The sequence below is a fragment of the Tursiops truncatus genome, chromosome 19 (genome assembly GCF_011762595.2).
Source record: "Tursiops truncatus isolate mTurTru1 chromosome 19, mTurTru1.mat.Y, whole genome shotgun sequence".
Lineage (NCBI taxonomy): Eukaryota > Metazoa > Chordata > Mammalia > Artiodactyla > Delphinidae > Tursiops > Tursiops truncatus.
The window spans coordinates 23,727,243-23,753,943 of NC_047052.1; the positions used below are offsets into that span (position 1 = coordinate 23,727,243).

The 26,701-nt window shown below is 39.1% G+C and overlaps 1 protein-coding gene across 2 annotated transcripts in view; it reads left to right on the forward strand.

Moving 5' to 3' along the window:
• The window catches only part of CDH8 (cadherin 8), a 354,111-nt gene that overhangs the window by 197,161 nt on the left and 130,249 nt on the right, over nt 1–26,701 (forward strand). For both annotated transcript variants that reach the window (XM_073796978.1, XM_019935532.3), the window contains exons 5-6: nt 5,213–5,400; nt 10,610–10,863. In XM_073796978.1, the coding sequence (XP_073653079.1) occupies nt 5,213–5,400; nt 10,610–10,863 (442 nt within the window). The remainder of the gene's footprint in view (nt 1–5,212; nt 5,401–10,609; nt 10,864–26,701) is intronic.

Genomic DNA, 26,701 nt, shown 5'->3' on the forward strand with positions numbered 1-26,701 from the left:
ATAAGGCAAATGCTGACAGCTATAAAAGGGGAAGTCAACAGTAACACATTCATAGTAGGGGACTTTAACACCCCACTTTCACCAATGGACAGATTATCCAAAATGAAAATAAATAAGGAAACACAAGCGTTAAATGATACATTAAACAAGATGGACTTAATTGGTATTTATAGGACATTCCATCCAAAAATAACAGAATACACTTTCTTCTCTAGTGCTCATGGAACATTCTCCAGGATAGATCATATCTTGGGTCACAAATCAAGCCTTGGTAAAATTAAGAAAATTGAAATCACATCAAGTATCTTTTCTGACCATAACGCTATGAGACTAGATATCAATTACAGGAAGAAAAAAACTGTAAAAATACCAACACATGGAGGCTAAACAATACACTACTAAATAACCAGGAGATCACTGATGAAATCAAAGAGGAAATCAAAAAATACCTAGAAACAAATGACAATGAAAACATGATGACCAAAACCTATGGGATGCAGCAATAGCAGTTCTAAGAGGGACATTTATAGCAACACAATCCTACCTTAAGAAACAAGAAACATCTCAAATAAACAACCTAATCTTACACCTAAGCAATTAGAGAAAGAAGAACAAAAAAAACCCCCACAAAGTTAGCAGAAGGAAAGAAATCATAAAGATCAGATCAGAAATAAATGAAAAAGAAATGAAGGAAACCATAGCAAAGATCACTAAAACTAAAAGCTGGTTCTTTGAGAAGATGAACAAAATTGGTAAACCATTAGCCAGACTCATCAAGAAAAAAAGGGAGAAGACTCAGTAGAAGTAGAAGTGAAAAAGGAGAAGTAACAGCTTACACTGCAGAAATACAAAATATCATGAGAGATTAATACAAGCAACTATATGCCAATAAATTAGACAACCTGGAAGAAATGGACAAATTCTTAGAAAAGCACAGCCTTCCGAGACTGAACCAGAAAGAAATAAAAAATATAAACAGACCAATCACAAGCACTGAAATTGAAACTGTGATTAAAAACTTCCAACAAACAAAAGCCCATGACCAGATGGCTTCACAGACGAATTCTATCAAACATTTAGAGAAGAGCTAACACCTATCCTTCTCAAACTCTTCCAAAATGTAGGAGAGGGAGGAACACTCCCAAACTCATTCTACGAGACCACCATCACCCTGATACCAAAACCAGTCAAAGATGTCACAAGGAAAGAAACTGCAGAGCAATATCACTGACGAACATAGTTGCAAAAATCAACTATCCAGAAATGGGCAGAAGACCTAAATAGACATTTCTCCAAAGAAGATATACATACTGCCAACAAACACATGAAAGAATGCTTAACATCGCTAATCATTAGAGAAATGCAAGTCAAAACTACAATGAGATATCATCTCACACCAGTCAGAAAGGCCATCATCAAAATATCTAGAAACAATAAATGCTGGAGAGGGTGTGAGAAAAGGGAACCCTCTTGCACTGTTGGTGGGAATGTAAATTGATACAGCCACTGTGGAGAACAGTATGGAGGTTCCTGAAAAAACTAAAAATAGAACTACCATATGACCCAGCAATCCCACTACTGGACATATACCGTGAGAAAACCATAATTCAAAAAGAGTCATGTACCACAATGTTCATTGCAGCTCCATTTACAATAGCCAGGACATGGAAACAACCTAAGTGTCCATCATCGAATGAATGGATAAAGAAGATGTGGCACATATATACAATGGAATATTACTCAGCCATAAAAAGAAACGAAATTGAGCTATTTGTAATGAGGTGGATAGACCTAGAGACTGTCATACAGAGTGAATAAGTCAGAAAGAGAGAGACAAATACCGTATGCTAACACATATATATGGAATTTAAGAAGAAAAAAATGTCTTGAAGAACCTAGGGGTAAGACAGGAATAAAGACACAGACATACTAGAGAATGGACTTGAGGATATGGGGAGGGGGAAGGGTAAGCTGTGACAAAGCGAGAGAGAGGCATGGACATATATACGCTACCAAACGTAAGGTAGATAGCTAGTGGGAAGCAGCCGCATAGCACACGGAGATTAGCTTGGTGCTTTGTGATTGCCTGGAGGGGTGGGATAGGGAGGGTGGGAGGGAGGGAGATGCAAAAGGGAAGAGATATGGGAACATATGCATATGTATAACTGTTTCACTTTGTTATAAAACAGAAACTAACACACCATTGTAAAGCAATTATACTCCAATAAAGATGTTAAAAAAAAAAAAAGAAACACATGAAAGAATGCTCAGCATCATTATTAGAGAAATGCAAATCAAAACTACAATGAGGTATCACCTCACACCAGTCAGATTGGCCATCATCAAAATATCTACAAACAATGAATGCTGGAGAGGGTGTGGAGAAAAGGGAACCGTCTTGCACTGTTGGTAGGAATATAAATTGATACAGCCATTATGGAGCACAGTATGGAGGTTCCTTAAAAAACTAAAAATAGAACTAGCATACAAGTCAGCAATCCCACTACTGGGCATATACCCTGAGAAAACCATAATTCAAAAAGAGTCATGTACCACAATGTTCACTGCAGCTCTATTTACAATAGCCAGGACATGGAAGCAGCCTAAGTGTCCATTGACAGATGAATGGATAAAGAAGATGTGCACATATATACAATGGAATATTACTCAGCCATAAAAAGAAACAAAATTGAGTTATTTGTAGTGAGGTGGATGGACCTAGAGTCTGTCATACAGAGTGAAGTAAGTCAGAAAGAGAGAGACAAATACCGTATGCTAACACATATATATGGAATCTAAAAAAAAAAAAAAGGTCATGAAGAACCTACGGGGTGGACGGGAATAGACGCAGACCTACTAGAGAATGGACTTGAGGACACGGGGAGGGGGCAGGGTAAGCTGGGACAAAGCGAGAGAGTGGCATGGACATATATACACTACCAAATGTAAAATAGATAGCTAGTGGGAAGCAGCCGCATAGCACAGGGAGATCAGCTCGGTGCTTTGTGACCACCTAGAGGGGATGGAGGGAGGGAGACGCAAGAGGGAAGAGATATAGGGATATATGTATATGTATAGCTGATTCACTTTATTATAAAGCAGAATCTAACACACCATTGTAAAGCAATTATACCCCAATAATGATGTTAAAAAATTTTCTTTTTTTTAAAGAATTCTAGAATTTTCACATCTGGCCATTCATAAATCAGACAACAATGCCAACCTTTGAAACCAAATGACTGAAATAAAAAACGTCATCTCTTGCATCCTTCCCCCGACTCTTGTTTTCTTTTCAGTTGCCATTATAATTAATGTGCTAACATGCAACTCCTCTTTCTCACAAAATGATTGTTTCAATTGAGTGGTAGCGGATAAGTTTCAAGTGTTCCCTTTCTTAGAGGTAATATCGATTAACTACGATCCCACTGAAAGGGATGATGAGAGTAGGAAGAGTAAAAGTGGATAAAGAAACGTTTCATTGGCTTGGTTTCCCAAGGCTTCCTGATGCAGGATTAGTAGCAAGGTGAGCCCCTTGCTGTCTTATTATTTAATAAGCACACCTCAAGGAGTCATCTGAAAACTTTATCTGAAATATAAGGTTGGAAGGAAATGGAATCATTACACCAATTATGAGGGTATTGGGAGACTTGTGCTAGACCAATGATTTTTGGTGCCTTTCTTACGGCAAAACTGTTTGGAAAACATTTTTGTTCCCGGGTCACATATTATGATTTCAAGAGACACTTTAACTTCATCATTAAATAAAAGTGTGTTAGTTCTAGAAGAAAACCTCGCCCATCATCTAAAGTAATCTTGTTATACTGGGAAAAATGAGCCTTAGTTTATCCAAGGGACTCAGTGATTGAGTTCAAACTAGAATTAGGTAATGTTCTCCAGATATAATTTTTCCTTTTGGGTTTATGGTTCATCGAATGTTTATTTTCCCTTGTTCTTGTTGCAATGGGACTACAGCTTCCTGGTTGTCTGGGTTTGGGTTCCCCGCAAACAGGCACTGAGACAAGGATTTGATTATAAGTAGTTTATATTGGAGATGATCCCAAGAAACGCCAGCAGGGAAGTGAGAATTGTGAGCGAGAGGAGGTAGAAGGCTGACAGTGTGCGTTATCAAGCCAGCGATGACTGGGGTGACTGGAGCTTCATTCCACTGGGGAAACTCTGGAGCAGTGTAAATAAACAAAAGAAGAGGACCAGCTTAAGATTATCCTGCCAGAGAGGGCAAGGAGCCTGGAATTTTATGTACTAAGTTGCATGAGCCTTTGAGGGCTGCTTCTCTGGGGGTGTTAATTTTCTGATAGGTGTGGACTGACAGGCAATGGACAAAACGGGTTCTGAAGTCCAGAGGAAACCCTCAGCAAAGAAATGCAAGAGTTGGCAGTTGGCTGTAAGGCAGGTGTGACTGAAGTGGTAATGGCCAGGGGTTACGGGGTTGGGGTACCGGCAACTTCCCCTACACCAGTGAAAGTGAGTGACACCAATACAACAGCCAAAGTGATCTGAATAAAAATGGGACTAATATCACTAATTAGACACGTTTTCCTGCCCCCATAGGGGAAGCCATATACACTGTAACTGTATTTTGCCTAGAGAGTTTTGAGGGTAGGATTTTTGGTCTTCAGAGCAAGGAGAATTTTAGTAACAAGAAGAGTGTTTCATGTGTCTGAACAGCTTGCTGCAGGGCACAGCAGAAGCTTGGTAATTGGATTTTATCAAAAATGGTCTATAAGTCTGTAAATATAAAGGTAACTTCAAAAGTGACTTTCAGTGTGTTACACATTGCATCTATCTGTGCTGAAATTAGCTTAATATTTTATGTTGGGCAACAATGAATATCCCCAAGGGCAGCCAATGTGATTATACAGCAAATTGGAAAGAACGTTCACATAGACTCACTAATATCCTGATATAACTCTGCTCCAAGTATGTACTTGGTAAACATATGGTTGAATAAGTCCCATAACTCAGAAGAGTTTCAAAGAGAGATCACTGCTTCTTCTGGGAACATTTGTCTCTGGCTCATTTAGAAGACTGTACATTCCACAGTGGAAAGGATGTTTTTGTCTTTCCCATCACTGTATTGGTAGTATCTATACAGAAGTAGCCAGAGCAAAAGAGGTGCCCAACACATATTTGTTAGATGAATGAATGAAGAATGGAATATGTGCAGTGCTCAGTGTCTCTCCTCTTTCCTAAGGTCTGTATCACTTCTCAGTACCAGAAGATGTGGTTCTTGGCACTGCCATAGGGAGGGTGAAGGCCAATGATCAGGATATTGGTGAAAATGCACAGTCGTCATATGACATCATTGATGGAGACGGAACAGCACTGTTTGAAATCACTTCTGATGCCCAGGCCCAGGATGGCATTATAAGACTGAGAAAGGTAAGCTCAGGAAGGTTTTGTTCGTCTTCAGAATACCTCTTTGAAACTTGAATGTTGAAGGTGGTAGGGGTTGGGTGGACTCCCTGACGTAATCTTACAACTGGAGGAGGTTTGCCTTCTTAAGCTGTGCAAAAGTGAGTGCTTTTTGCACATCCTATCTTCTAGTCCTGCTTTATATTTCAGCTAAACCTCGGTGAACAGTGACCATGGTGGTGCTAGCCTCCCATCTCACCCATCATTTCTTTCCTCTCTGTGTTTCAGTGTTTTTCCATGAGCTGCAGGAACTGGCTCAGTTCTTGTCCAGAGCATCCACCTATGTAGGAAAGCCAACACTCTGAAAGCAACCTTTAAGCAATGAGGGACAAAGATTGGTGGACAGTTCCTATTTACTGAAGAAATTATTGTGAGGCATATTGTTTATGATTCCTTAGAGGATTTTCAGTGGGAATAATCCTCATAAGCCCATAGAGGTGGCAAGTTCAATGGCTTTTCATCCTTTTCTATAGAACTCTCCCCATTTCTAATCTCCTGCTTCCTAGAATATCTCTGCAAAATGCATTCAAGTTTCCTGTGTGTTCACTGCAGGCTCTGCTTTTAGGGAAACTCAAAGACAGACAAAGTAGTCAGCTTCAGTTATTCTGGCTAGTTCTGGCACCAGAAGGACAGGGCCCACCCTGCTATTATTAGATGCTCCTAACTGTGATCAAATGACCAAGCATTGTGGTCAACGAAGCTCATCTCTGCTTTTTTCCCGGGTGTGGCGCTACCAAAGGAGAAAGAAACATCTCCATAAATAATACAAAGAATATATGGCTTTTTAAAAATTGGAGTATAATTGCTTTACAATGTTGTGTTAGTTTCTGCCACAAAGTGAAGTGAATCAGCCATATGCATACACATATCCCCTCCCTCTTGGACCACCCTCCCCGCCTCCATCCCACCCAACTAGGCCATCACATAGCACCAAGCTCAGCTCCCTGTGCTATACAGCAAGGTCCCACTAGCTATCTGTTTTACACATGGTAGTGTATTTATGTCAAACCTAATCTCCCAATTCATCCTCCCCTTCCCTTCCCCTCCACGTCCACACGTCTGTTCTCTACGTCTGCCTTTCTATTCCTGCCCTGCAAATAGGTTCATCTGTACCATTTTTCTAGATTTCACATATATGAGTTAATATACGATATTTGTTTTTCTCTTTCTGACTTACTTCACTCTGTATGACAGACTCAAGGTCCATCCACATCTCTCCGAATGATCCAATTTCATTTCTTTTTGTGGCTGAATAATATTCCATTACATATATGTACCACATCTTCTTTATCCATTCAGATGTTGATGGACATTTAGGTTGTTTCCATAACCTGGCTATTGTAAATAGTGCTGCAATGAACATTGGGGTACATGTGTCTTTTGGACACATGTCCAAAATATGGTATATGCCCAGTAGTGGGATTCCTGGGTCATACAGTAGTTCTATTTTCAGTTGTTTTTTTTTTTTTTTTTTTTTGCGGTACACGGGCCTTTCACTGCTGTGGCCTCTCCCGTTGCAGAGCACAGGCTCCAGACGCACAGGCTCAACAGCCATGGCTCACGGGCCCAGCTGCTCCGCGGCATGTGGGATCCTCCCAGACCAGGGCACAAACCCGTGTCCCCTGCATCGGCAGGCGGACTCTCAACCACTGCGCCACCAGGGAAGCCCCTATTTTTAGTTTTTTAAGGAACATCCATACTGTTCTCCACAGTGGCTGAATCAATTTACATTCCCACCAATAGTGCAAGAGGCTTCCCTTTTCTCTGCACCCTCTCCATTATTTGTTGTTTGTAGATTTTCTGATGATGGCCATTCTGACTCATGTGAGATGATACCTCATTGTAGTTTTGATCTGCATTTCTCTGATAATTAGTGATGTTGAGCATCTGTTCATGTGCCTCTTGGCCATCTGTATGTCTTCTTCGGAGAAATGTCTGTTTAGGGCTTCTGCCCATTTTTGGATTGGGTTGTTTGTTTTTTTAATATTGAGCTGCATGAGCTGTTTATATATCTGGGAGATTAATCCTTTGTCCGTTGATTCGTTTACAAATGTTTTCTCCCATTCTGAGGGTTGTCTTTTGGTCTTGTTTATGGTTTCCTTTGCTGTGCAAAAGCTTTGAAGTTTCATTAGGTTCCATTTGTTTATTTATTTTTTTTAATTTCCATTACTCTAGGAGGTGGGTCAAAAAGGATCTTGCTGTGATTTATGTCAAAGAGTGTTCTTCCTATGTTTTCTCTAAAAGTTTTATAGTGTTTGGCCTTACATTTAGGTCTTTAATCCATTTTGAGTTTATTTTTGTGTATGGTGTTAGGGAGTGTTCTAATTTCATTCTTTTTCAAGTAGCTGTCCAGTTTTCCCAGCACCACTAATTGAAGAGGCTGTCTTTTCTCCATTGTATATTCTTGCCTCCTTTATCAAAGATGAGGTAACCATATGTACGTGGGTTTACTTCTGGTCTTTCTATCCTGTTCCATTGATCTGTATTTCTGTTTTTGTGCCAATACCATACTGTCTTGATTACTGTAGCTTTGTAGTATAGCCTGAAGTTGGGAGTCTGATTCCTCCAGCTCCTTTTTCTTAGCTCAAGATTGCTTTGGCTATTCAGGGTCTTTTGTGTTTCCCTACAAATTGTATAATTTTTTGCTCTAATTCTGTGAAAAGTGTCTGGTAATTTGTTAGGGATTGCATTGAACCTGTAGATTGCTTTGGGTAGTATAGTCATTTTCACAGTATTGATTCTTCCAATCCAGGAGCATGGTATGTCTCTCCATATTGCAGTCTGTGACTGCTTTTGCTCATGATCATTTGTGTGCGTGTGGTAAATGTGAAAAATTCTGTACATTTTCCATATTTATTTCTCATTGTGACAACTACATTCATTAAAAAACGTGTAGAACACAGTTCAGTATTTTACAGACATGGGCATTTGCAAAGAGAAATACCCTTTTATCTTCATCATGAGTATTTTGTTCAACATTGTTCTTTATAGGCTTGCCATGAAGTAGTACAAATTAATTTTAAAACGGATTTGCTGATTCATGAATTATAAGATAGATAATAGGTCACACTGTCAGGAGCCAATAATTTTGCCCTCTGTCTTGATCAGCATTACAATGACATGACTCCAAGCTTACTATCTGACTCTCTCTGTCATGTTACCCAGGGATGTGCTTCCAATGGCCATGCTCTTCAAATCCCCTTTTGGGGAGGTATTGAAAGTGAGAACCTGGAATTTTCTGGATATAGTTTTATATACAAAATCAATTTTAAAAATCAATTTTGAAAAGAAAATGGCTGCATCTGTTTTAACTCTGCTGAGTAACACTCACTTTAAACCTGGATGGAGCTCAGTATTAAGAGTTGCAAAGTATTTAAAAACTCGTGTGTTAAATACAGTACAGTATAATTATACTTGAGTCAATTATTGACTAACCCAGAGACACATTTTCCTTGGCTAATGAATCCCAATGTCATTTTTTTTGTTATTATTAACTGCTATTCTTTGTTACCATAAGGTGCTTTTATAAACTGAAGCAATTAGCTGTTTGCTGTATTTTTATTCACCATTATTCATAAACTTGGAAGCATATACTACACATCTTGACACCAAAAAACCCATGTATTTTACTCTAGAGAACAATCTGTAGGGAGTCATTTTCCTGCAATTCATGGGTCCTCTTTTTTGTCTGACAAAATCCCAAGGACACCAGGATGTGTTCTGATAGATTGTCATTAAGTTGGGCAAAGAATTAAGCAGAATATAATCTCTTATGCTTAACAGCGTTTGTAAAGAATTTGAGATTACAAAATTGTTACAGTAGGGGTGATTAGCAAATTGTGAAAATGTTGATGTTGAATTGCCTATTCATGTACATACGGGTACATGTGTTTAGTAATTTCAGAATAGACAGGGGATTGAGTATCTGCCTTGTTTATTAGAAAATATATCAAAAAAATCTAAGTCCAAGTAGAATGAAATTCAAATATAAGAATCAACATAAAATTTTGAAATAAGAATCTATATTTAAGCTTGTATAGGAGTTCTGAAAGAGTTCACTAATGCTAGCTTGTGTTCCAGCTTATTTTTTTAAAATTTGCACCGCAGATGTAGAGTTCAGTTTCTTATAAGAATTGCCATGGAAATCTAAATTGTCTCTTTGAACCTTGACAGAAATACATCCTTGACATCTGAAGTATTATGTTTGCTGAGAGAATTGGACTGTGAGGGTTCTGATGCAGATGGCCTTCTGGTTGTTTAAGGGGACTGTGTTCTTTTACCTGCCTCTATTTACATAGGTCATTAAGTTAAGTCTCTGGGGCTTTTAAGGAAAGAGGTATTAATAGGTCAGAAAAATTTTCAGTAATGGTGCAATGAGGTAATTTCAAATTGCTTTTAACTGGTTGGTGGAAGTCACCACCAGACCTAGTTACCTACCTGTCTGTCAGTCTGTCTATCTATCTATCATCTATCCTAAATATAAACACAGGTAGATATGCGTCTGTATACATATTTCTTTATATGCCCACCTGCTTCACAGCACAGAACTCATATAATAGAGACCTTCTAAGAATGCCCTAAAAAATAATAAGCCTCATTTTAGCCACATGATCAGTAAAGCAGTGATGCTCTGGAAGTGAAATAAGAAAACACTCTTTGTTGGGATTAGTGCTAAATTGTGCTTTATAATGTCTCCATGGACTAAACAATGATTATTTCTAGTTCTTTACGTTTCACACACTGTTGCAGAAATGATAAAATATCCTTCCCAGATAGAGATTATGTTCGATGCTGCCTTATCTCTGACGAGCAGAGGCCCGATTAACTGGCTGATTGGTATGCAGATCATGCCTTCACTAGTACAATTTTATTATGAGTCTGAAGTGAAATTTCGATGGCACAATTCATGACTGTGAATATTTTGTGAATTCCAAGTGAAATGAGCAAAACAAAACAAAACAGTAGGAGATTAGATTCACTGAGCTTGTATAATAAACGGCTATCAATAAATGCCTGTAAAATTTACAGGTTGAATCTGGGGGAATGGAGAGTGATCCCATTAAGGCTCACAAATGGGCTTAAATGCACATAACGATCATCCATCAGCATTACACTCATTTGTTCTCGCTGCTGTGGTCATTAGTGAGAAACATTCATCTTTGTCATTTCTTAACAGCCTCTGGATTTTGAGACCAAAAGATCCTATACACTGAAGGTAGAGGCAGCCAATGTCCACACTGACCCGCGTTTCAGCAGCAGGGGGCCCTTTAAAGACACGGCAACAGTCAAAATTGTTGTGGAAGATGCAGATGAGCCTCCAGTCTTCTCTTCACCGACTTACCTCCTCGAAGTTCATGAAAATGCTGCTCTCAACTCCGTGATTGGGCAAGTGACCGCTCGTGACCCCGACATCACCTCCAGTCCTATAAGGTATTTCTCTTTTGAAAGGAAAACTGGCTATAGTGCATGACAAGCAGATCAGTACAAAATGTAATTACGTATGCAGTCTGTGTGGCTGCCTTTGAGACTATGTTCACATGACCAAGGAATTTTGGTCAACATGTACTGCGCTTGTGTGTGTGTGTTGCACACACCTGCGAAGGGCTGCATACAATGCCCAGAGCCAGGAATATCAAGATGAAGAAAGATGCTAAGCTTTCAGAGGGCTCCATGAAAAAGCCAAATCGAGTATATTTTGCAGTGCATTTGGGTGGATCTTTTATATGGTATTGTTTTTGCTTGTTTGTGGGGTTTTTTTTCTAGCATTAGAAAAGTACTGCTGTTTTTTTTTCTTTCTTTCTTTCTCCTTTGACAGTTACAGTGAATTATGTATAAGAATTTAGAGGCATGAGATCACTGTCTCAACACAGTAAGAGGCCCCCTGTCTTATTTCTGTGTTCGCTGTTTGGCTTTGAAATGATCTTTTTACCACTTTATGGGCATTTCTGATAGGTCAGCATGTTTGGATCGGTGCCTTTTAGACAAAACCTTTCTCTGTCATTTCAAAGATATCTTTTGTTTATACTTTCCCTGCTGAAAATTTTTTCCAAGATGAGAAATATAATCCCTTGTTAAAGTTTTTCTTCCTTGTTTTAGAAATAAGGCTCAGTTCTGGGTTTTTCTTGTTGTTGAACTGTGTACATCTTTTCTCTTTGCCAGTCACCCAAATGACAGTAGATGCTCGGGCTAAAGAGCTTTCTTCTGAAAGAACACTGAAAATCTGTAACTTGTCCACTGGTCTCCAAGGGTGAAGTGTTAGTTAATGATGTGTTTGAGTGTGGATTTCAAATATTGCTTTAGAAATGTTTGTTGAAAAAGAGAGAGAAAACTAGACAGAAGAATACAGTTTTAAAGAATTGTCCAGTTAATTTATGAGTTAGATGTCAGCTTATATCCCAGTCATTCAATTTCTAAGTTACAGGGACCTACGGCAGATATCTTTCTAATTACTTTATTCAGGGAAACTCTAGACAAGTGAGCTTTATGAAAGCTTTACTTATTCACTTCTTTTCTGTGTATTAAACTCCCAATACTCCCAAGGGTGCTGAAACTATGAGGCTGGAGGTGAAACCCAGCAGAATAATCAGTGTCCCAAATAATTTGAGTTTGGGCAAAAAAAGAATTATTTTCAGGTCCGGAAAAGTTGTTTTTAACACAAGTCATTTCTAAATTCAGGATAGTAGAGTGTATCTCATAAGGATATTAAAAAAAAAATCCTTTCTTCAAAAGAGCTCAACCTCTAAGAAGGGGATTTGAGGAATGGTCAGTGGCCCATTCTCTGTTGTAAAGGAACTCAACAAGTTGTGGACACACAGAATGGCCTCTATTTGGCTAAGAAAATCATATCTATCAAAGGGACAAGTATTGAATCCAAGGGTAGGAAGTATCCAGAAAAATAAATTTACATGGGCATCCATTTTTTGACTAAATAGTGAAGTTGTGAAATGGCTTTATACTGAAATTCTAATATAAATAGAGACAGTGGTACTTGTTGAATGAATGAATCTGCCCCGTTTTCCATTGTTACTCCATTTCTTCTGAAAGAACACAGAACAGAGCAATTGCCACTTTCTTCACATCTTCAAGCATAAGAGAGAATATGAAGAAAGTAAACAAGATTGGCCTGAGAGACCAGCCATGGGGTCAGTTTAGCATTTGACTTGTCAAGATTTCTACTCTTGTCAGCAAAGAACCCATAGCGGGCCAGGAGCATGCCAAGCTGAGGACCCTCAGGGCAAATGGGGATTCAGATATCAGGGCAATCCCATGTACACCCAAAACATGGAATCTATAGTACCAGCGGGAACAGACTTCCTGTGCAGAAGCATGTTCTTCATCAGCTGGAGATGAAGTTTGAGTAACTTTTGATGCCAATACTAAGCTCAGATTGGTTAGAAGTGGGTAAACATCCAGGTTCATAGCTCCCCACTTGTTTTTGCCCATTTTATAATCTATCCATTGACTGATGTAAAAATGGAGATATACTGACAATCATTCCAGCTCACAGGGAATCAGTGATGATTATCACTGTAGTTGATCGTTGTTGTTATTGCTATCGTTATTGTTATTTTTTATAATTGTCTGGTGGCATAAAAGGCAGGTGAAGAAGAAGCTTGAGGCTGCTTAGCAACAACTGCCCAACTTGGAAGCATTTTGTTTCCAGGCAAGCTAAAGGGGGTCTGGGGCTGTGTTACCAGGAAGGGATGGACAGATAAAGTACCACTTGATGACACAGGCATACTCTAGCTCTGATAGATGTCAGGCAAGTGCTAGTTCCTTGGCATATGTGGTTTCACCCAAAGAAGGGGCGATTACTGTTTCAGATCATTTACAACAGGGTTTTGATGCATTATTCAGAAAGTGAGCCCCACACCATTCTGACTGGAGGTGGACTGGCTCCATAGGAATGAATCTAGAATGTAAGAATCACCAACTGCATTTTTCAGTATCAGTTCTGCATTTTTGCAGTTGTCCCTCCCCCAACCCCTGTCCCCCAACTGGGTTATGGAGAGCAGCTTTCCTCTATCGATGCACAATTGGTTAATTTGTTTAGAAAATTAAATTTCCTGACTAGCCAGAGCAGTGCATAGTTCCTTATAAGTCTAGCAGACAGACTTAGAACCATTTAACCTTTTTAAACAGAACTAGAGGACACAGATATTCAGGGAACTATCAAGTAACAAATAACAAAGCATGATTTTCTCTTTAGGGCTGTTGTATTTTATATGCTAACAAGAATGTACGCATCTTTTAGGGGAATGTTTACCTTGCCATCCAGCAAGAAATAGGCATTTATTGTGGCATCTGCCATGTTAAAACATGCAGTCATTAATTGGTTGGTCAACTTCCTCTAAGACTCAGCTTCTTTTGAGAGCACATTGTCAAGCTGAAAATATCATGTATATTAAAATTCTTAAAACTAAACCTATTTCTATGTGTATAAACATATCTGTATCTATACCTATGTCTGTATAAGCCCATCAGGGCAAACAGACAGTGACACAGAGGCATACTTCATGGTCTTACCGTCTCCCTTCCAGGAACATTAATTAAGCATGTGCTACTTTCTTCAGTACCTTATGCCTCTCAGTAATACAGAATACGATTGTGTAAATTATTTAAAAGATGCCATATCTTGAAACTACAGCAGACTGCATTTCAAATCCTGTCACTCCTACTTTCCAGTCAGACAGCTGGTCTCTTGGAAGTCTCTGAGACTCAGCTTCCTCATCTATATTTTGGGATAATATCATCTTTGGAGCTATTAAGACTACCAACTAATAAAGCCACCATAAATTTCATATCTTAAATGCAAATTAAAAACCTAGTACTCATTTCACCTTGCAATAAATCTTTCTCTGCTCCAAATAAATAAATAAATAAAATAAAAATAAAATCCTAGTAGTCATTTTAGCAGAGATCCTTCTACTCAAGGTTGCTGACAGTGCAGAATTACCTGTTATTTTTTTATTTAACAGTTACATGCTAAATCGTCCAATTAACATCATTTAGTCTAATTTGCCCTTGCTACTGTGATGAATATTGTTACCAGTGAGTGCTTACTATGTGGCAGGGATGTGCTAAATGTATTCAGTTCATTTCCTAACACCTTTATGAGATAATATGTGTACTCTCTTAACAGATGAGAAAACCAAGGGTGAAAAGACTAACTTGCCCACTGTCATACAAATAGTCAAGAATGGAACTGTGGTGCATACATTTTTTTTTTTTTTTTTTTTTCTGGCAGTGCAATGCCTGCTTTCTGTTCCTTTGTCACACTCCCTTTCTTTCCCTATGATCTCTGTGACTCAAACTGTGTCTCTACGTGATGTGATGGCTTAGCAGGACCAATTTTTTTCCTCAAAATCTTCTTTTATGTGTTTGTTTATTTTTAATTATATAATTTGCAGGTGTACAGCATTATAGTTCAACATCTGCCTACACTACAGAGAGAGCACCACCACAAGTCTAGTCACCATCCATCACCATACAGCAGATCCCCTTCATCCATTTCACCTCCTCAACCCTGTTCCCTTCTTGGTAGCTACTAATCTATTCTGTGTATTTATGAATTTGTTTTTATTTTATTTTGTTTGTTCATTAGCTTGTCTCAGTTGACACATATGAGTAAAATCATACAGTATTTATTTTTCTCTGACTTATTTCACGAATCATAATACCTTCACGGTCTGTCTGTGTTTTCACAAATGGCAGGATTTCATTCTTTTTTGATGACTAATATTCCGTTGTGTGCGTGTACATGTTTGTGTGGCATCTTCTTTACCCATTCATCCGTAGATGGACACTTAGGTTGTTTCCATATCTTGGCTATTATAAACAAGACTGCATTGAATTAGCAGGACCGATTTAATTGAAATAATAAACTATTCATTCTCTAAATGGTCTCATTCAGTCCAGGATGCATACCAGGAAAAAGGAGCATACAGACATCAGGTCTGTGGAGTTAACCAGAGTATGGGTGGAGTGTTCCTTTCTCATCAGTCTAGCCCCTTTGTATGGGTTTGTTACTATCGGTTGTGAACCAAATTGTGATCAGGGAGGTAAAGGAAAAAACAACGTTATTGTTATTTGATGAATGAGACATTGTGCTAAGTTTCTATTATGTATCATTTCACTTAATTCTCACAAAAGACACCTATGAAGTAGTCAGTATGATTCCAGCGTTATGGAGGAGACTGAGGCTCTGAAAAGGTGCTTCCTGTGCATGTTGACATAGCAGGGCTATGGGGCCAGGGTTTAAACCCGGGTTTCTTCTTACCACTGATGACTGTGTCTGTGCATGCTTTGCTACGTTCTGGTATTTTGCACGAGGTGTGTAGGATGATGACAGCTAATGTTTACTGAGTCGGTACTTTGTGATAGACACTCTGAAATGGCATTTGAGGGAGCAAATTGTTTATCCTTAAGGTGAAACTTCCTAGCACAGAGTAAGTGTTAAATACAGGTCAGTGCTTTCATGTAAACCTGCTATGGCTCATTTTTTTCCTCTCAATAAAGTCATGTCAAGTGTATATTTGATTTCACCATGGCTTTGAGTGGCTTGTGACTGTTTTTTTAGATAGTTGCTTCCTATTTATTTTTTGCAAAGCATTCTCCGTGAGTAAGACTACATGAGCTGCTTAAATTAAAAGTGGGAATAATGGCCATTCAGCAGGTGAAGCAGGCTGACACATGACCATGGCGGCCACAGTGCTCTGTTGCCCTAATTCCTCTCTTGAATGTAAGTGCCCACTCAACACAAGACACTGCTTTTTCTTTTTCCTACTTGTATTCTGGCATTTTTATAATTCGCCTCAGTTACCAGGCTTGCTGTTAATGAGCTCTTTTCCTGAAAACACTTCTTATAGTCCTGATGTCCAATGATGCTACAGTGAAAATGCTTCATACTGTAGAAAACCTGGCAATTGTTTGGCGCATAAACTGTGTATCCATTGACTCTCTCCTCAATCTTGCAATAATCCCCCAGAGACTTTGTCTTTTTGTTGTTGTTGTTTTTAATTGTGATAAGAACACTTTACATGAGATCTACCCTTTTAACAGATTTCTAAGTGTACAGCACGGTACTGTTAACTGCAAGCACAATGTTATACAGCACATCCCTAAAACTTATTTGTCTTGCGTAACTGAAACTTTATAGCCATTGATTAGCAACTTCTCATTCCTCCCTTCTCCCAGCCCCTGGCAACCACCATTCTATGCTTCCATGGCTGACTATTTTAGATACCTCATGTAAGTGGAATCATGCTATAATATCCTTCTGTGGCTGGTTTCTTGTACTTAGCAAAATGTCCTCCAGGCTCATTGATGTTGCCGCACATTACAGAATTTTCTTCGTTTTAAGGCTGAATAATACTCCATTCTGTCTATACACCACATTTTCTTTATCCATTCATCTGTCGATGGACATTTAGGTTGTTTCCACATCTTGGCTATTGTGAATAATGCTGCAATGAATGTAGGAGTGCTAATATGATTTCAGTTAGTTTGAATAAATGCCCTGAAGTGAGATTGCTGAATTATATGGTAGTTCTATTTTAATTTTTTTAGGAACTTTCATACTGTTTTCTGTAGCTGCTGCACCACTTTGCATTCCTACCAACAGCGTACAAGGGTCTAGTACACGGACTGAGTCTTTTTAAAACAATTAAAACTTGGTCACTTAGTTCCTGTGCACTCTTAGCCAGTTAAAATTTGTCTCCCAGTTCAACAGTACCAGCTTTTCCAAGTCATTTCCCCAAAACACTCACTGTACTGCTAATTCAACTAATAGTGATTAGTATTAAGTCATATATTCATTTAGTCACATGGCCATTCATTCACATTACTATATATATATATATAACATGTTATATATACTATATATCATATTCTATGGCACATATGACTTGTCTATATCCATATCTATATATTTATATCTATATCTATATCTATCTAATCTATGGTATCCTAAGGAATTTCTATAAAGACAGATCCTCTGCCCTCATGGACCTTGTTCTATAGTAAGGAGGCTGGTTAAATAGCCATGTTAAATTCAAGTCTTTTACATTTATCTAACTAACCTTTAAGGCTATCTGAAAATGATAAACAAAACTAGATTATGGAACTTCAGGGTCACATAGAGGAAGAGGTCTCCTAGTTGTCTAAGGAATTGCAGTAGAAGCAACCACAGATATCCAGTGATGTTAAAGTGGAAATATCTCACACTCTAGAGAACCTAGTATTAATCTGGAGGGTGGACTGTATGTATATAATTTTCTCTCATTTTTTATTCCCTCCCTCCCTTCCTCCCTCCTCCTTCTCTCTCACTATAAAGAGAAGCTTTGGGTAGAAAAAAGACTCCTTTTTTCCCTTAAAGGAATAATAAATAATATGTGATGCAGGGACTTTAGAATTCTGGGACTAGCAGAACTCAGATAATATTATTTATTAAAGCAGTTAGAGCAACCAGTAGAGCAATTAGAGGCAAAAGTTGAAAACTTGTAGATGGAATTTTTGATACTCGAAGTGCATGGGAGAAAATGTTAAAATGGTTTCTTTAGGCATAATAACAAAAGCTAGAATGAAATTAAACAGTGAGAAAGAAACAGTTGGAGTTCAGTGAAATATATAACTGATTCATAACTAAGGGCTTTATTTCATTATTAGTGGCTCTAAACAGCATCTTTCCTTGCAGTTGGCTCAACATTGTATCTTCCTATAAATTTGCCACAGCAAAATAGTTTTTATAATATAAAAGTGCATTAATTCCTGTTAAATTTGGAAACTAGAATATACACTGCCCTTCTCCAAGAGCAGCATCTCCCTAACTGGGCTCTAAGGAACATCACTGGGACTAAAGACAGGGCAGCCAGATCAATTTGAACTCAAGTTTCTTTGCACCAGGATTTCATAGATGAGTTACTTGGCTCAGGGGCTTTGCACTCTTTAAGAAGGAGAGATTTAGCCTTTGAGCTTTCTGTAATTTTTCAGAGAATCTGAAACATTTGATGTAAAGGACATTCAGGCTTCTGTGCTGGTCTGTACTCTAGATTCTAATGCATCAAGCATTGCAGAGCATTGCAAACATCATGACACTTATTCCTATTTGTGTAGTAGAATATACGTTGCCCCCTTTTCCTTTCCATAGAACCTACTTAAGGAAGGACCCATGACTAGTGAATACTTTAAGTCTATTGCATGAGGCCAGAAGTCAGCAAACTGTAGCCTGTGTGCAGAATCTGGCCTCCCACATTTTTTAAAAATAAAGTTTTATTGGAACACAGGCACTCTGCATTGGAATAGTTGTGACAGAGACAGTATGACCTGCAAAGCCTAAGATATTTACTTTATCAAAGAGTTTGTCATCTCCTACAATAGACTGGTAAGAGCTTGGATTTTCATCAGTAAGTTAATTCCAGGATCTTATTCTGTCTAGCAAACTCCCTAAAGGTAAGATTTTAAAAATATTTTTTAAACTTGGAGTAGTCAAAGAAATTCTTTTATTAGAATCCAGCTGTATATGATGGGGTTGATGTCCCCCACGCTTGCCTTAGAACCCCTGGGACGTTAGTTCTCATGGGGCACCTGACAGTGTGCACTTACGTTGAGTCAGCCAGAAAAATCTGGCTTCATTTAGTGTAGCTTTGGGGAAAATCACCATAACCACCATACACACTGTGAAAGGACATCCTGAAAAAGACTGAGATGCTTACTCTCTTGGACTGGGGAATATATTTGTTTCTTGCATGAATTTCTCATAATACCCTGTATTTCTACCTGCCCTTTCCGTTCTCCAGGCCTCGGTGATGACTATGGTACAGGCTTTTTGGAACTGAGGCTGGTGATTGCCTTAGCCAGACTCTGGCCTCTGCAGTTCAATGCCTTGGCAAAACCGCTGACTTGCACAGCAGCATTTCTCTCTCTGAAAGCATGAAGTGGCATGAAATAGAATTGCACTCGGAACAGACTTGCTGGAGTATGTTCAACAAACTCTAACATGCATTCTCCAATACGAGAGTAGATTATTTATTATTATTATTAATTTTTTTTTTTGTGGTACGCGGGCCTCTCACTGTTCGTGGCCTCTCTCGTTGCGGAGCATAGGCTCCGGACGTGCAGGCTCAGCGGCCATGGCTCACGGGCCCAGCCACTCCGCGGCATGTGGGATCTTCCCTGACCGGGGCACGAACCCGTGTCCCCTGCATCGGCAGGCGGACTCTCAACCACTGCGCCACCAGGGAAGCCCAAGAGTAGATATTTAATGAGTAATACTGGAAATTTTTTGTGGCTCTTCAGTCATGCCTATTTAGTGTTTTAGCACAGTGCCCTTCACATATGTCTCATTTAAACTGTATTACAGGAACTCTATGAATTACCTGTATTCTTATCCCCATTAAACACATTGGTTGCAGGTTGTTTTCCTGGGCAGTAGATAGAGTTTGAAGTGCAAGCTGTTTGTTAGAGGGCAGCACCTGTGACTGGAAGGGGACAGAAGCAGGCAGACTTAGGGAACAGTAAAACTGCAGTGCGATCCCAGCAAAGCCTTGGCCCAACCCAGTGGGATGAGTATTGATCATCAGAGGAGTCCTGTGTCCTGCCAGAATGGTAGGGCCTTTATCCCTCTGCTGGCTTAATCTCCAGGTAACTCCTGGAGAGGACAATTTCTGCAAAAGAGGCAGATTCTAAGGACCTGCTATCTAGAGGGTCTCCCCTGCCTGCTCACCCTACAGCTCTGGCATCCTTCCTTAAAGGGACATCTGCCCCGAGTATGTCCATCACGGACAAGTGCACGGAACCTCTTTACTGGTGGAGTAATTTGCCCAACTTCACGCTGCTAGTCATCTAGCTCCAAACCCACATGTTACCTCCAAACTACAGTGTCTTCTCTTAGGCAAATATATATTTGTTCTACATTTTTAGATGCAAATGCTAAAGCGACAAATTGATTTAGCTGAAATGTTAACCAGTGTGGTAGGGTAAACCTCACTAACAGTAATCAAAAATTATCAAACTGATGAGAAACTCTGGTCTGAAGTCCAGGAGGAGAGGCCTCTGAATGCAGTCCCCCTATGAGCAAGTGGAAGTAGACTGAGCACAGAGAAAAAGAAAAAAAGTTGAAAGAATCTTGAAGTCATAAACCTGGGGCTCAGATATAAACCTGATGGAAGCCGTAACTTGGGTCTCAGACACTGGCTGAACCTCCCAATGCTGCGCCCTGGAGCAGAGAAGGTTAGCGCCCAGTGCCCCGCATGACTCAGACCCAACTCCTGGCCCTCAGGTGACTGCACCTGACTGGGAAGCCCCTGACAGGAGGCCACCCCTCAGGCGTCTCCGGGACCCAAGGAGAGGAGCCCCCGACAGGATGCCCGGCCCTCAGGCAACTCCGTGACAGATGGCTGCCCAAACTATGTGGCTGACAGGGTCCAGGTGCTCGGGCCTGGTGTCAGGCCTGAACCTCTGAGGTGGGAGAGCCAAGTTCAGGACACTGGACCACCAGAGACCACCGAGACCCATGTAATACCAATCGGCAAGAGCTCTCCCAGCATTCTTCATCTCAATGCTAAGACCCAGCTCCACCCAACGGCCACCAAGCTCCAGTGTTGGATGCCCCATGCCAAACAACTAGCAAGACAGGAACACAACCCCACCCTTCAGCAGAGACGCAGCCTAAAATCATACTAAGTTCACAGACATCCCGAAACACAACACTGGATGCAGCCCTGCCCACCAGAAAGACAAGATACAGCCCCACCCACCAGAACACGGGCACCAGTGCCCTCCACCAGGAAGTCTACACAAGCCACTGAACCAACCTTACCCACTGGGGGCAGACACCAAAAACAACGGGAACCATGAACGTGCAGCCTGAGAAAAGGAGACCCCAAACACAGTAAGTTAAGCAAAATGGAAAGACAGAAAAATAAGCAACAAATGAAGAAGCAAGGTAAAAACCCACCAGACCAAATAAATGAAGAGGAAATAGGCAGTCTACCTGAAAAAGAATTCAGAATAATGATAGTAAAGATGATCCAAAATCTTGGAAATAGAATGGAGAAAATACAAGAAACGTTTAACAAGGACCTAGAAGAAGTAAAGAGCAAACAAACAAGGATGAACAACACAATAAATGAAATGAAAAACTGTCTAGAAGGAATCAATAGCAGAATAAATGAGGAAGGAGAACGGATAAGTGACCTGGAAGACAAAATAGTGGAAATAGCTACCGCAGAGCAGAATAAAGAAAAAAGAATGAAAAGAATTGAGGACAGTCTCAGAGACCTCTGGGACAACATTCAATGCACCAACATTCAAATTATAGGGGTTCCAGAAGAAAAGGAGAAAAAGAAAGGGTCTGAGAAAACGTTTGAAGAGATTATAGTTGAAAAGGTCCCTAACATTGGAAAGGAAATAGTCAATCAAGTCCAGGAAGTGCAGAGAGTCCCATACAGGACAAATATGAGGAGAAACACGTCAAGGCACATATTAATCAAGCTATCAAAAATTAAATAAAAAGAAAAAAATATTAAAAGCAGCAAGGGAAAAGCAACAAATGACATACAAGGGAACCCCCATAAGGCTAACAACTGATCTTTCAGCAGAAACTCTGCAAGCCAGAAGGGAGTGGCAGGACATATTTAAGTGGTGAAAGGGAAAAGCCTACAAGCAAGATTACTCTACCCAGCAGGGATCTCATTCAGATTCTATGGAGCAATTAAAACCTTTACAGACAAGCAAAAGTTAAGAGAATTCAGTGGTGCTGGGAAAACTGGACAGCTACATGTAAAAGAATGAAATTAGAATACTTCCTAACATCATACACAAAAATAAACTCAAAATGGATTAAAGACCTAAATGGAAGGCCAGACACTATAAAACTCTTACAGGTAAACATTGGAAGAACACTCTTTGACATAAATCACAGCAAGATCCTTTTTGACCCACCTCCTAGAGTAATGGAAATAAAAACAAAAATAAACAAATGGAACCTAATGAAACTTCAAAGCTTTTGCACAGCAAAGGAAACCATAAACAAGACCAAAAGACAACCCTCAGAATGGGAGAAAATATTTGCAAATGAAGCAACTGACAAAGGATTAATCTCCCAAATATAGAAACTGCTCATGCAGCTCAGTATCAAAAAAACAAACAACCCAATTCAAAAATGGGCAGAAGATCTAAATAGACATTTCTTCAAAGAAGATATACAGATTGCCAACAAACACATGAAAGGATACTCAACATCACTAATCATCAGAGAAGTGCAAATCAAAACTACAATTAGGTATCATTTCACACCGGTCAGAACGGCCATCATCAAAAAATCTACAAACCATAAATGCTGGAGAGGGTGTGGAGTAAAGGGAATCCTCTTGCACTGTTGGTGGGAATTAAATTGATACAGCCACTATGGAGAACACTATGGAGGTTTCTTAAAAACTAATAATAGAACTACCGTATGACCCAGCAATCCCACTACTGGGCATATACCCTGAAAAACCCATAATTCAAAAAGAGTCATGTACCACAGTGTTCATTGCAGCTCTGTTTACAATACCAAGACATGGAAGCAACCTAGGTGTCCATCGACAGATGAATGGATACAGAAGATGTGGCACATATATACAATGGAATATTACTCAGCCATAAAAAGAAACGAAATTGAGTTATTTGTAGTGAGGTGGATGGACCTAGAGTCTGTCATACAGTGTGGAGTATGTCAGAAAGAAAAAAAGAAATACCATATGGTGACACATATTTATGGAACGTAGAAAGAGAAAAAAAAGGTTCTGATGAACCTAGGGGCAGGACAGGAATAAAGATGCAGATGTATAGAATGGACTTGAGGACACAGGGAGGGGGAAGGGTAAGCTGGGACTAAGTGAGAGAGTGGCATTGACATATATACACTACCAAATGTAAAATAGATAGCTAGTGGGAAGCAGCTGCATAGCACAGGGAGATCAGCTCAGTGCTTTGTGACCACTTAGAGGGTTGGGATAGGGAGGGAGGGAGGGAGACACAAGAGGGAGGTGATAGGGGGATATATGTATACATATAGCTGATTTTCTCTGTTATACAGCAGAAACTAACACAACATTGTAAAGCAATTATGCTCCAATAAAGATGTTAAAAAAAATTTTCACACTGCATGTATTGATCAACTATTTTAAAACAAGTGATCTAAGATGGAAAAATAGCATAAGAAGCTTGAAAGAAAAAAAGGGCTGATCTGGGATTTTAAACGTTTTTATTTATTTATTTATTTCTGATTGGTGAAGTCTGTTCCCTCTAGGGTACAAAACTTAATAATAATGTTTATATTCTGAGAGAAACAAAGCTGATTGTGTAGGCTGAGCAGTGTTATCTAACATTATTACACTCATAAGGCAAAATAAATCCCCTATTTTGCATCCCAACGAAGGGAGACTGGTACTCTTGTCTTATGTTCAAATATTTATGGGAGTCTTTTCAACCAAACCTTTATTTTTCCTTATATTTCTACATTCCGATTTGACACAATATGTTATACAACCTTGCTTTTGATAAAGGACAATCAGATTTGACTTAGTGTTGCAGAAGAAAACATAATATTGCATATTTAAGAAGAGAATGTGTTAAAAATGGAGACGTGCCATTTCCATCCATCTATCAAACGTTTATTAGCTCTCTCCTGTGTGTTTGAAGTCAGTTTGCTGGGGAATGGAATAGGCTTAGTTGAAGTTCCTAAAAATGGGCCTCAGGATCCAAGTCAAGTTTGGGATGGTCACCTTAAATACTTTTGTCGCCCTAGAAAGATTACATCTGGTTGAATACTGAAATGGTGTGCTTGTGTTATTTCTGTTGTGATAGACAAGCAAACTATTTCAGTATAAATGCATTTCTAGTTCTTAAGAGTTAAGAGGCCACATCTTGTTTATCTCTTAATTCCCAGCACTTACCATATGTCTTTTGCATTTACTGAGCCTGAATGTCCAATTAAAATTTCTAAGTGTATATAACTTTTGACATTTTCAAAAATCCTGCTTCAATATAGGTGTGCACTACTCTTTTATTATTTCTTCATGTGCATGTTTTCCGTAAACACTTATTTTTCCATATAATAAATGGTTTTGACAAAAATGGGACAAACGTATAATCAAATACCACCTTTCTGATAGCTATTCAAGAAGCTATTCTTGACTAAGAATTTATTAAGTGTCAGATACTGTGGCCAGGATATTATACTTATTATCTCACTAACTTAATGACTGGGGAAAAATGTATATTATCTTCATTTTACAACTACAAACACTGAGAGTCAAGACATTTTATGTGGGCTACACAAGTAATTTAAAGAGAGGATTAACTAAGAAATTAATATACAGGGCTTAGCAGAGAGGCTGAAAATCAGGAAGGCCACAATAAATACATTGAATATATTATTAAATCTTAATTCTGCATGTGGCCCTATGGCCCATACTGCTACACAGTGATTTGTTTTTCTGTCTCACACCATCTCTGTTTTATTGTCCATGTAGCATTCAACTTTGAATGTCCTTTCTTATAGAGAAAAGTCATTATTGGCATGATTGACAGCCCCCAAAAGATATCTAAGGCAGTTAAAGGATACTCTTCACTGCTAGATTTCCCCTGACATCCTTAAGTCACTGTGAGCCTACAGAGATTCATGGGAGTTGGTTGGGATTCCTGTCACTTGAGGGTGAACAGTGAGGGTCAAGGTCATCATGGGTGTAAAAGAGTTTATCCTCATAACTCCTAATCTCCCATAATAAAAAGAGAGAAATATCAGAGAGAAATATCACATAGCTCCTGTAAATTCCAGATTACGTTTCTGGAAAGAAATATTTAATTATAGTTTGCTAATCTTTATGTGAAGTTTTTGACCAGTTTGGTGTATTTGGTGATTAATTAGATAAATATGGTTAAAAGAAGACAAAAGAGAATTGATGTCTAATTTGAAAGCAATGTAGATTAATAGAAGAGGTTATGAGCCTTCCATAAGGGTGTTTCTTCAAGATTCCTTAATGTCCTTTACTTCCCACATCCAAATAATAACCATGTCCTATTTATTTTAGTTCCTAAGCTGGAACACCATCATCTCTCATGTGAGCAGTTACAAACAGCCCCATTTGCCCATCTCCCGCCATTTGATATCCACACAGGTGCCAAAGTGACCTCTAACTCAGTTTAGATCTCTGCTGATACAGTAGCCACTAGCCACATGTGGCTCTTTGAATGCAAATAAAATGAATTTAAATTAAATACAATAACAATTTCAATCCCTCAATCACACTAGCTAGATTTCAAGGGCTAAATAGTCACATAGAGCTAGTGGTTGCCATCTTGGACAGCACAGAGCACATTTCTACGTCACAGAAAGTTCTATGGAATCTGGCTATGGTTTAGGTCATATCACTCTCCTGCTGTATTTTTTCAAGTGGCTTCCCATCTCCTACAAGTGAAAAAATGAATTCCTCAGCACAGTTTCCAAGGTCCTTCCTGATGTACCCCTTGATGCTCTCCCTGCACTGAATCTTGAACTTCAACAATACTATCCTTTGTTAAAGTCTTCAAACATACTGAATATCTTCCTAACTCAGACTTTTCATATTTGCTGTTTCTTTTGATAGGCATATTTTAATAATATTCTATACATCTCATCCCTTTTCTTTTCTTCTTCATGAATACATCACCGTTAACTTTACAAAATCTTATTTTCTTTCATTGTCTTTCTCCAGATATAGACTCAGTTACATGAGAGCAGCCAAGGCCATGTCTGTCTTGGCAACTAACACAATGCCTTGTACATGAGAGATATTCAATAAAGAGTGAAGGAAAGAAGGATGGAAGAGACAAAATGAAAGAAGGGATGGGGAAGAAATGATAGGTTGCTTATCTGTCAGAACTTTGCTCTCACCACACCTAGTCTGGTCCTTTAATTGTCTAGTTTCCTAAACAAACCCAAACTCAAGATTTTCTCCATGCATTTCTTCCTGCTGAGGATGCTCTCCCTACATATTCTGCCTGGAAAAATGCTACTCATTTTTCCTGTCCCCAGACAGATGCTGCCTCCTCTTGGTGTCATCTCTGACCACACCTTCCCTTTCGCAGGCACATCTGGGGACCCTTACTCACCGCAATGTAAGCATTACTTTATTACAGAGCTTGCTACTTTTCATTGTAAATAATGAGAAAGTCATAGCCAGTGTGTCTGAGAGAGGAGGCTTTGTTCAAGCATTAAGCATCATACTTGACCAAAAGAAGCAGT